The sequence below is a fragment of the Cervus canadensis genome, chromosome 12 (genome assembly GCF_019320065.1).
Source record: "Cervus canadensis isolate Bull #8, Minnesota chromosome 12, ASM1932006v1, whole genome shotgun sequence".
NCBI classification, from domain to species: Eukaryota; Metazoa; Chordata; class Mammalia; order Artiodactyla; family Cervidae; genus Cervus; species Cervus canadensis.
In genome coordinates, this window is record NC_057397.1 from 30,861,060 (window position 1) to 30,873,692 (window position 12,633).

A 12,633-nucleotide genomic window follows, 5' to 3' on the forward strand; every position below is an offset into this window, starting at 1 on the left:
CCAGAGCTGCTTTAGAACAAGAAGCTAGGCAGCCAAAATGACAAAAAGACAGATTTCCAAGGTTAGGAACACAGAAACAGCCAGACAGAAAAGTCAACACAAAGCATCACCAGAACACTAGAAGATGGGGGTCACAGTGAAGCAATCTTCTAGAATTACTTCCTATAAGCCAGACAATGAATCCTGTTGGGATTCATGAGCCCTTGGATAAAGTAAGTGACTATAAACTGAGTGAAAATGGGAGTTCAAGGGGGATAGACACCCAGGGTGCCTGGCTTACTATCATGCAGTCTTGCAGTGCTTCTCAATGCTGGCTGCCCTTCAGTCATCTTGGGAACATTTTAGAAAACACCCGTGCTTGGTCACACACCAAACCAATGAAGTCAGAATCTCTGGGAGGTGGGGCTCACATGTCAGTATATTTCAGAAGCTCTCCAGGTGATTCTAATGTCCCTCAGGAGTGAGAAAGCACAGTGCAATGTGGATTATAAATCACTGTGCAATTATATAGACTTCTGGTGGTGCAGTGGTAAAGAAACTGCCTGCCTCCTTGTGGTTTTGATTGGCACTTCTCTAATGGTGAGCGACATTGCCCATCTTTTCACCATATGTAAAATAGATAGCCAGTGGGAGTTTGATTTATGACATAGAGCACCCAAAGCCATGGCTCTGTGACATCCTGGAGAGATGGGGTGAGGAGGAAGGTGGGAAGGAGGAGAGGACATATGTTTACTTATGGCCAATTCATGTTGATGTATGGCAAAAATGATCACAATATTGTAAAATAATTATCCTCCAATTAAAAAAGTCCCCCTGCCAATCCAAAGATGCAAGAGCTGAGGGTTCGATCCCTGGGTCTGGAAGATCCCCTGGAGGAGAAAATGGCAACCCACTCCAGTATTCTTGCCTGGAAACTTCCATGGACCGAGAAGCCTGGTGGGCTACAGTCCGTGGGGTTGCAAAGAGTCAGACATGATGGCACGCACACACATGCGGGTATCCAGTTCATCTTTGCTTAATTAGCTGAATCCATTTCACGGTGTTGACACTTCTAGATTCTGGGGAGCTGGGGCAATGAGAACTGAGCCTTTTTGCTTCTGCACTGTTAGATCATCAGGACTCGGGCTACACAGAGAGAATGTAATTTGGGTGGGACAGTTGTTATCAGCACAGGCCGAAGATGCCCTAGAGAGCTGACCACTGAGGGATGCCTTCTGACAGTCACAGCAGCTGGAGAGTAAGCCCTTCATTTTGGAAAGGGGATGTGAGTGGGTAGTTCTAGAACATCTGCCTCAGTTCACATCTTTCTTCTTCAGATCCATTCCTTTGTCCAGGGAGTGTGTCCTTCCTGACTGTGATGGGCCTCTGTTCCTGGGAGGACAATTTAGCAGCATGTTAATGGGACAAGCTGGGGGGCTTCCCAAGTGGCTCAGTAGTAAAGTATCCTGCCAATGCAGGAGACATGGGATCAATCCCTAGTTTGGGAAGAACCTTTGGAGGCAGGTTCTTGGATCCGTGTATTCTACCTCTTTGGGACATGACATCAGATGAAAGGGTTGTTTTTTTTGTTTTTTTTGTTTTTTTTTTTTTTAAGGTATATATTGTGCCCAGCAATATAGCATCCCTTTCTTGTAAAGTGTTAAGTACCTACTGCCTGGGTCTTTGATAGTGATTTTCCTTAAACTAAATGGAATATTCGATGCTGGTTCTTTCTACACAAGCACATTCTTGGGGGTATTTGGTTTCTTCACTTCCTGTACAAAAAGCTAGCACCCAAAACTGTTGCTCCTAACTTTTACTTCTTTAAAAGGTATTACCTCAAAAAAAAAAAAAAAAAAAGATATTACCTCTCTGACCATAATTAAAATCACCCAGAAACTTGAGTGCTCTCTCTTTTTTAAATAAAAGGGAGCAGTCTGTTATAAACACTATCAGTTTCTAAGTTACACTTTTTCTTTCCTGGAAAACTCTTCTTAAGGTTCTTCAAAAGGTGCAGCCTTTAGTTTTCCATTGGGGTTTTGCAGAGTATGTATAACCAAAACATGTAATAGCTCTTTAGAAAGGAAGGAACAGTTCCCAGAACTGAAATTTCCTGAAAGTTAAGAGTGGGTCTTTATGAGCGTGAGCACCCACATCTCTTTACAAGGCAGCGCAGCCTTTGCCCGTGTTGGTCACAGTAACAGACAAAACTTGCCTTCTTTACGAACTGGGACCAGTTCTGAGGAATTCTGACCATTTCTGGCGATTTGTAACAGTCCATATGTAGTGTCTTTTTTAACCAATGCAATTCTTTTGTGCTATCAGAAGAGGGTGTTAGCTGAAACTATTCTTAAAATTGTTACTCAGAGGATCTATATTTTTTTCTGATCAATTCCTTTCTTGGAAAAGCCGTGAAATGTATTTTGAGTGAGTGGAAGAGAGGCTCATTTTCAGTCTTAGATAATTTAATCTATAATTTTCTCTAACATTTTTTTTTTTTACTGACTATACCTGCTTTTAAAATAATGTTTTGCTTCTAAATTCAAAAGTAGTAGAACTAAAACAAGCTAACAAACTCAAGTAGTGTTTTAAATATTAAATATTGCTTTCAGTTAAGTGCTCTTAAGTAAGTTAATGTTCATTCAATCAAATATGTTGGTACTATTTTAAAATATTTATTCCACCAAGTATGTCAGAACTATTCGACCAACTATGTCTGTACTAATTAGAGTTAATTGTCTAATTAAGAAATTAGACAAGGAAATGCTAAGGAAGGGTCAGACTTTGAAGTTTGGATTTTATTATATATTTAGCCTTTTTTTCTGCTGAGAATACAAATTTAGTTTGGTATATGTCATTTTATTTTCTTTTTTAAAAAAGATGACCAAGTTGTTCACCTAAAATAGGGAATGTTGTTCTCCTTCCTCTGCTTTGCCATGCAAAGTTTACTTTTTAAACATAAAACTCATTTCTTTGTTGTTGTTTATTTCCCTATATTGCTGAGACTCCTGGCAACATTGTTAAACTCTTTTCTTATTTTAAAATTTATATAATTGTGAATTTTAACTGTTGTGAATTTGAAAATTTCTTAAGAAATATAAGTCACATTTGTTTCTCTGTTTGTAACAAGCTTTTAGAGCAGGACTGGACATTCTGGACAAAGCTGAGTCATGAAGACTTTATAGAAACTAGATCCCAGAGGTTTTCTTGTTCCCTCCCACTGTCAATCCCCTGCCTCCACCCCATCACCCCTTTCTAAAGTCATCTTCCAATCTTCTTGGCCTTAAATCACAAACTGAAACATCCTTGCGTGGATCCTCCTCTTGGTTGGAAACAAACTTCCTGTTTGGCTAGGCTAACTCATCCATCATCACTACCTGTTCTGGAAATAGAAGGAGATCATGCTTCTGGGGCATTGGGCACCTAGTACATAAAATACATTCAGCAAGTGATGAGAATAGTCATGGGCACTCTTAATTACTATTACTTAATGTAATTGTTTCCCATGTACCGTTATTAGTAGGTGGTCGTATTTTCCATTTCACAAATAAGAAACCTGAGGCTCTTAGATAGTAATTAACATGTCCAAGGTCACACAGCTCCTAAGCAATGGAAGTTATGGTTTTACTTCAATGCAAGGGTTTTCACTATTAGCTTTATAACTCAGAAGAGGAATTCACAGTGAAGTATGACTATTGATAGGCTGAATCTTCCTGGAATAGTGGGCTTTCACAAATAACACTAATGGAAGGGAATGTCACATGTATTTGAGGACTGTTTTATCAGGGAGACCCCCTTGTATTTCTTGTGTGTATGCAGGCCCAGAATCTTACTGAACCAGTTGCAAATATTCTAATGAATGCAGAATTCATAAGGAATAAACAAATAAATAATTCTTGAAAGAAGCCCACAAATTCAATTTTCTGTACTGAAGTAAATGTTAGGAAGCTTTCTCTCTAACTTTCCACAAATGATTTGCTCAATTATAGACCAACAGTGCCATTTAAAAAAAAAAATTAAATTTAGCAATACTCTAAAAATTTTGTCATTTCTTTAATGCCCTAAAAATCTGATTAGTTTAGAAAACAGCACAGCTAAAATGAGCAGTGCCTTTTCTGTCTTTGCCCCAAAGTGGTAATGTTTTTGTCAATTTGAGGAAACATTATTATTTAGTTTAGAGACTATGGCATTTAGCAGTTTTGAAAGATTATTTCTTTTATCCATTTTGAATTAATTTGCTGAAAATTGAGGCTCATTAGTGGTAACAAGTTCAAGGGGAAATAATTTGCATTTCCAAATTGGATCCATCACCATTCCTGTTGCTGGCAGCCTCTTGAAAGGGAATCTTGTATTTCTAGGCACTTTCCTGTGATTCATTTCCTCTCCAAAAGGTTAAAAATATCACTGTGTAAAGTCTAAAGGAAGAAGAAACACTTAACTAAAAATATTAGTTATGAAAGAAATCTATGTTAATCAAAGGCATTTTAAATTAATGGTAAGTTTTACATATATATAAATATGTTTTAGCTTATTTATTTATTTCCTTAAATGTTTCTCCATAAATGGTCCCGTTTTATTAGCATATAATTGCTTTACAATGTTGTGTTAGTCTCTGCTGTAAGGTGAAGTGAATTGGCTATGTGTATACATACATTCCCTCACTCTTGAGCCTTCTTCCCACCCTACATTCTACCCCTCAAGGTCATGACAGAGCTTATTTATTTTTAACTGAATTAACTGACCATTGAAGTAGAGGTAGTATTCTAAGAGTTCTCTTTATCTATACTTCTTGTTTCATAATTTAGTTGCAACTGCAGGAGAATATTAATATACATGGAGACAAACAGATTCAAATTTTTTACTCTTATTATGTTAATACACATTTCTGATTCTCATACCTAGCTATATGTATGTGTATATATGGTGTGTGTTTATATGTATATATACATGTATGTGTTTATATGTATGTGTGTTGTGTTGTTTAGTCGTTTAGTCATGTCCAACTCTTTGGTGACCCCATGGTTGTAATCTGCCAAGCTCCTCCATCTGTGGGATATCCCAGGCAAGAATACTGGAGTGGGTTGCCATTTTCTCCCCCAGGGAATCTTTCCCACCCTGGGATCAAACCCGTATCTCCTGCACTGGCAGGCAAATTCTTTGCCACTGAGCCATGAGGGAAGCAATGCATATATATATATACATATATATATATATATGAAGTTTGAGTATAAATAATATATATGTATAAATAATATATATGAAGTTTGAGTTCAGCTTCACAAAAACATGTACAAAACTTTTTTAAAAATAGAAGACAAAATTTTTTAAGTTCTTTTCTTTTCATCTATCTTGGCTGTGCTGGATCTTCATTGAGTGGGCTTCTCTAGCTGCAGCACTGAGGCTTAGTGTGGCATGTGGGATCTTAGTTCCCCAAACAGGGATTGAACCTGGGCCCCCTGCATTGAGAGCATGGAGTCTTCCTGACCGCTGGACCACCAGGGAAGTCCTGACAGTTTAAATTAGAAATTACCTTTGCCTGCTTACTAAAGATAATTGCCAAATATTTGAGCCCAAGGATGATTTTTATCTTTTTTTGGACTGGTTTAACCTTATTTCTTGTGTATGTGGTCATATTTGGTGCTATTCAATGCATTTACTAATAATAAGATGACACTAAATGTGGAGAAACTGAGTTATACAATCACATGAAGAGTACATTTACTTGTTTTCACAGCACTGGAGAGCATGGAAGGATATTATTATAGAGACAATGTTTCGGTGGAGGAATTTCAAGCTCAGATAAATGCAGCCTCCTTGGAAAAGGTCAAACAGTACAACCAGAAGCTCAGGTATGTCATTGTTCAGTTTTTTTTTTTGAAGTTTTCATATTGTAACAAGAGAGATGAATAGAACTTTTGCGATTATTCGTTAGATGATTAATCATGGTATTTCTTTTGATATAAAGTCCTATTGTTTAGGGTTTAATATTTCTGATATTCTAATGGGTTCTTTTTTTTGCAAATAAGTTAGAAAAAGTTTTAAAACTTTCATGCTATTGTCTTAATTTCTTAGGAAGATCAAGAGATTAAATATTTAGCAGACCATTATCAGGAGAATAAAACCATTGATCTTTTATAGCAGTGTTTCCTAGGAGATTCAGTGGATTAAAGGTAAAATAGTTTCCTTTATGTACCGTTAAACAACAAACAGCCAGTACCTTATACCAAGAGGTGAATATGTTTAACATAGAAGATAAAATAAAACAGGTACTGCTTGATATTGGAAAAAGTATCTACTTTCAAATATTTTCAAGTAGCATTGCATTTTATTGTTTTTCCTCTAAAAATCATCTTACTGGTATCATGATCAATGGCAGGAAAAAATGAACCACAATAAGTGAAAGGGAAATGTGTTATAATTCAGAAGCTTTAATCTTCAATTACTTATTAGCCTCCATCTCCCTTTTATAAATTACTCTGGTAATAGGTCATCTTTTAAAATTATTGACAGATTATGGCTTTTATTTTTAAAAGAAAAAAGATTTTGTTCTGCCTTAGGCCTTAGTAAATCAAAAATACTGTTGTTTTTCTTTTTTTTTTTTTGGTTTTGTCCATAATATGGCCAAATCATGAAGATAAATTAATTCCTAAAATTCCTGGTGCAGGAAGGGGTTGGTTCTTGTGGTTACCACCAGTGGGCTGGCTTTGTTTCACTGTGAGTGCATCCTCACGCTAACCCTGCCTCACACAAACCTGTCCCTTTTCCATGTTCTTTACTCTCTACCATCATTTTATCATCTTTAGCCTCAAAGCCCCCAGTATTTTTTCAATTCTCATTTTCTTTTCCTCCTAAAATCTAGTTGAAGATCCTGATGATTCTCTTACACTGTCCTAATTTTATTACCTTGTCTAGATCATTATTTCTCAAAGACATCTAATAGACTTTCACAGGGGAAAAAAAAAAGGTTATTCTTGAGTTCTTAAATACTGTGTGTTTGTGCTTAGTCATGTCTGACTCTTTGCGACCCCATGGACTGTAGCCTGCCTGGCTCCTCTGTCCATGGGATTCTCCAGGCAGAAATACTGGATATAAGAATAGGAGGTTGCCATGCCCTTTTCCAGGGAATCTTTCCCAACCCAGGGATTGAACCCGCGTCTCCTGAATTGCTGGTGATTCTTTACCATCTCAGCCATCAGGGAAGCTCAAATACTGTGTCTAGATTCCTGGGTCAGAAAGATCTGCTGGAGAAGGGATAGGCTACCCACTCCAGTATTCTTGGGCTTCCCTTGTGGCTCAGCTTGTAAAGAGTCTGCCTGCAATACGGAAGACCTGGGTTCGATCTCTGGGTTGGGAAGATCCCCTGGAGAAGGGAAAGGCTACCCACCCCAGTATTCTGGCCTAGAGAATTCCATGGACTGTATAGTCCACAGGGTCGCAAGATTCAGACATGACTGAGTGACTTTCACCCTCACTAACTAAGCAATACTGACTTAAGAAGCTAAGTCACATCTTGTGAAGACCTCTCATTTGAGTACCATTAGCACAAAAGACGGAGAAGGCAATGGCACCCCACTCCAGTACTCTTGCCTGGAAAATCCCATGGACGGAGGAGCCTGGTAGGCTGTGGTCCATGGGGTCGCTAGGAGTCAGACATGACTGAACGACTTCACTTTCACTTTTCACTTTCATGCATTGGAGAAGGAAGTGGCAACCCACTCCAGTGTTCTTGCCTGGAGAATCCCAGGGACGGGGGAGCCTGATGGGCTGCCGCCTATGGGGTCGCACAGAGTCGGACACGACTGAAGTGACTTAGCAGCAGCAGCACAAAAGAGAATTTTTGCTTTCATATCTGATAAAATATAGGTTATCTTTCAAATAAGAATACAAAATTAAAGCATTTCTATGGAACCTGTGTGCCCTGAGAATACATCCCCTGAGTCCAGTTTGAGCAGACAAACTGGATCTTCCCGACCCAGGGATTGAACCCACGTCTCTTATGTCTCCTGCACTGGCAGGTGGATGCTTTACTACTAGCACCACCTCAGAAGCCTTCGAAGTCCCTTGGGAGATTCTAATATGTTGGTCGAATTGTAAACCAATTCTACAGATCGGGAAGTTGTCAAAGTATGACTGCCAGACCAGCATCCCAGTAGACCACTGCTGTAGCATCCTCACTCATTTCTGCTCTCTAAGGAGCTGCTGCCGCTGCTGCTGCTAAGTCGCTTCAGTCATGTCCGACTCTGTGCGACCCCGTAGACGGCAGCCCACCAGGTTCCCCCGTCCCTGGGATTCTCCAGGCAAGAACACTGGAGTGGGTTGCCATTTCCTTCTCCAATGCATGAAAGTGAAAAGTGAAAGGGAAGTCACTCAGTCGTGTCTGACTCTTAGCGACCCCATGGACTGCAGCCTACCAGGCTCCTCCGTCCATGGGATTTTCCAGGCAAGAGGACTGGAGTGGGGTGCCATTGCCTTCTCTGCTCTAAGGAGCAGTGTTGTTCTAATCTGCTCAGAATTTTGCCCCCAGATAATAATTTTAACCCACATGTCTGACCATGTCACTCTTCTACTCGAAGCATTTGTTGATTTCTTATTGCTCTCCCCCCACCAAAAAGAGTCACAAACTCCCTTGCCAGGCAGTCAGCATCTTTCATGACTTAACCCAAGACTTTCTTTCTCTGCCTGTATGCCAGCCTGGCTGAGTTTTCCTCATTTCTAACCATACCCTTTATTTTCCTTCTCCCCTGAGTTTTCACACTTCACTTAGCTTCCGCTTCCTGTCTCCCCTGTCTATAAAGCTACTACTCATATGATTCAATGTCCAGCTCTAGGATCGTCTCCTTCATAAAACATTTTTCATTTGTTTTTGGGCTAGGATGAAGCCCTGGGCATTCGGTTTTTCAGAAGTCCCTTACGTACTGAGTCGCTTCAGTTGTGTCTGATTCTTTGCAACTCTATGGAATGTAGTCCACCAGGCTCCTCTGTCGATGGGTTTCTCCTGGCGAGAATACTGGAGTGGGTTGCCATTTCCTTCTCCAGGGGATCTTCCTGACCCAGGGATCGAACCCAGGTCTCCCACATTGTAGGCAGACGCTTTTACCGTCTCAGCCACCAGGGAAGTCCAATGTGTTACTAGAATTGAAAACCAATTCCATAGATTGGGAAGTTGTCTCAGTATGACCTCCAGACCAGCAGCATCCGTGTCATCTGCAAGCTTGTTAAAAGCATCTCTTGGGTGGACCCTGCACTCTGTGTTGGAACAAGCCTTCCAGGTGGTTCTCATCAAATCACACTCAAATTTCAGAGCCCCTGCCCGAGGCTAAATGAGTGACAGCTCATCCTTCCCCTCTACCATTTTACTTTATTTTACTTTATGGCTGTTACCGAATTCAGTTATTATCCCAGAATTCAGTTATGTGTATAGGTTCTTTATCTTCTTTATTCTATTATAAGCTCTTTGAGATGCAGGGTAAGTTTATCTTGCTGTTTCCCATTGCATTTATCAGAGTATCTTGCATAGAAAGCTCTCATAAATATATGTTTAGTTGCATTAAATTATTTAGCTGGAACTGGCAAAGAAAAGTGGGGATGGGGCATAGCCTTTACACACCTATGGGTCTTTTTTTAAAAATACACATATACACTCACTATACACGAGTGTATATTTATATTTTTTTAAAAAAGAGGACATGAATTTGAGCAAACTCTGGGAGATGGTGAAGGATAGGGAAACCTGGCGTGCTGCAGTCCCTGGGGTCACAAAGAGTCAGATGGGATTGAGCGACTGGTACAATAACAAGAATAGATACGTGACAAGATGTTCAAGATTCTTTGTTAAGAAAAATAGCATTTGTATTAATTTCATGCTGTCCTCTTAACATAAGAAAACGTTTTAATGTATCTTTGCTGAAGAGAGCATTTTAAAAGTACAGACTTGCTACAAATTACATGCCCTTGTCAGCAGTTACCTGCTATATATCTTTCTTGCTGAATATTAAATTTCCTTTGCACAGGAAGACAATTACCTTCCTCTTTACTCCCAATAATGCCATTTTTTCCTGTTGATTTCTTGAGTAAGGGTGTTAATTTCTTCCTTAATTTTTCCTGTTACTTGTAACCTCAGATACTCAGATGTGGCTCTTGAGCAATCTGTTCTTGGTTTTCAGACCCAGAGGCTGACCTTGACCATTTCTTTAATGGCTGTTATTGTCGATGTTAAAAAAAACCTTCAGGGGTCACTAGTTCCTCATAGCCCTAGAGCCTTTTTAACACTTTCACTGAAAACTGTTTCATTCCAAATGTTAATTTACTAATTAGACATCAGAAAAGGCCTTAAAACAAACAGCATAAGTAGGTAAATTAATAAACTATTATCTTATTGAAAAGCTTTATTGGAAAGCTTTAGATTCTAAAATTCTTCAGATTACAGGTTTCAGAAACCAAACTTAAACAGGCATAAACACAATAATATGGCTTATATAATCAGTATATCCAGTGACTGTGGGTGCTTCAGGTACAGCTGGATCCAGGTATATAGGTCTTCAAGATACTCTTTCTCTCTCTCTCTCTTTGGTATTCCTGTCCTCTTTGTGGGCTTCATTTTCAGGCAGAGTTGTTTCACTTTTGGGTAGAAGTGGTCACCACAGACCAGTATTGCATTCAGAGAAGAGAAGGTGTCCCCACTGTACCTCTCGTGCCAACTAAGATTTCCAGCAAAGTACCTGGTCTAATACAAGACCTGAGTCATGTGCCTGTTCCTGGGTGGGCTGAGCATCACAGAAGACCAGTGAGCTGTTATAGAAAGCATGGGGTAAGGATTCTGGACAAGCAAAAACAATGGATTTCACATCAGTTATAGAGATCTCTCCAGAACAGCAAAGAACAGGTGGAAATTTGCTCCTTAAAAGAAAAGATAATGTAGCCATGATACCTACCAATTTTTAAGAACACATTAGAAACCAGTCACAATGCTAGGTGAGTTATGTACATTATTTAATAAGCCAATGAGTTCCATATTATCATTTCTATTTTATTTATTTTTTTTTTTCATTTCTATTTTAAAGGGAAGTTGCACAAGTTAACCCAGATAATAACTGGTGAAAACAGGATTTAAAGACTTTTTTCTCTTTAAAGTCTGTAATTTTTTTTTTTTTTTTTTACTATATTAGGCTAACTCAGTGAGACGAGCAAACTGTTTACATGATAAACAAATTTTCTGTTACGAAGTTTTGGTATCAGATATTATCAAGTGCCTCCAGTTGCTCTGATTCTGTATCATTTATTCATTGAATGTTCATGAGGTTTCCATTCTTGTAAGAATCGCCAAGATGGAAAATGAACAAATAAGCTAATACATAAACAATGTATTGCGGATAGTGAAAAGTGCAATGAAGAAAATCTGAAACTAGTTGCTATACTGAAAGATTGGTCAGTTAGAGCAGGTAGTTAGGAAGAACTTAAATATTAGATGTTATCTGAAAGAACGGCTTCCCAGGTGGTACAGAGGTAAAGAATCCATCTGCCAATGCTGAAGACTCAGATTCAGTCCCTGGGTTGGGAAGATCCCCTGGGGAAGGAAATGGCAACCCACTCCAGTATTCTTGCCTGGCAAATCCATGGTCAGAGGGACCTGGCAGGAGTCACAGAGTCACAGAGTCGGACGTGACTAAGCACACAAGAAGATTCGAAAGGAACCTGAATCACAAGGAGATGATTGCCAGAGTATGGGGGAAGATTGTTCCCAAAGCAGCAAATTGATGCAAATGGGTCATGGCAATAGCTTATCTTGTCTGAGGAAGACAAAGGTGGCCAGGGCAGTGCTGACAAGTTGAAAAGGATCATTAGTGTTGAGAGAGCTATGCAGAGGCCTGTTATGTAAGGGCTGTAGTCTATTGTAGGAGTTTGGATGTTTTTGTAAGGAAGGAGACCATTGCAAATGTTTTATTGAATTCCTGCTGTCCAGTTATATCTCATGCATCTCTTGCAAATAGAATTCAAATGGTTGAAGTTTGCTGGAAGCAGTAGTGAAGCATGTGGTGGCCAGCTGGCCGTGCTGATTGTTTCTCCTCCAGTCTCCAGGGGAATACAGATGAGGCCGTGTACCTCGGGAGTCTGCCTCGTGCCTCAGAGCCATGGCACTGGGGGCCTGCACACACCCTGGGTTAGTTGTTTCTCCTGGTGAACAGGATTGAGCCAGCGGAAATTTCTAACAGCTGCTTCTAAAATATACCCTCCGGTGCCAAGTCAGATGATGTTCTTGATTGATTTCCTTCCGATTCTTAAGAAGTACGGCATGTGAAGTGTCTAACTCAGAAATTCTAACCACAAAATTCCAGAGCGAGGGGCATTCTCATTCCTTACCTTCACTATTTTATTCTCTGTTTTCTAACTCAGACTCCCCTTTGTATTTACTCTGGCCATAAGCCATCATTCCCATTAGCCTCATTTTTTTCCCCCACCTTACATAAATGTACTTTATCATTGCCAAATCCTTTCATTTTAATGTATCCTGTTTATTGGCAGAAAGCTGCACTGCATGGTGACTAATGAGATAAATGTGAATGTGAACGGTATTCTTCTGTAAAGTGCTCCTTTTAGGTGGAGGGGTCTAGATTAGCTTTTTTCAAATACCCTTTTCAGCATAAAGTCAGCGTTAAA

The 12,633-nt window shown here is 39.5% G+C and overlaps 1 protein-coding gene across 3 annotated transcripts in view; it reads left to right on the plus strand.

Moving 5' to 3' along the window:
- PREX2 (phosphatidylinositol-3,4,5-trisphosphate dependent Rac exchange factor 2) overlaps positions 1 to 12,633 on the plus strand; it is a 285,626-nt gene that overhangs the window by 211,289 nt on the left and 61,704 nt on the right. For all 3 annotated transcript variants that reach the window (XR_006272238.1, XM_043483105.1, XM_043483104.1), the window contains one exon: positions 5,714 to 5,828. Coding sequence is in view for 2 of the 3 variants with exons in the window: in XM_043483105.1 (XP_043339040.1) it covers positions 5,714 to 5,828 (115 nt within the window). In the remaining variant the exon portion in view is untranslated. The remainder of the gene's footprint in view (positions 1 to 5,713; positions 5,829 to 12,633) is intronic.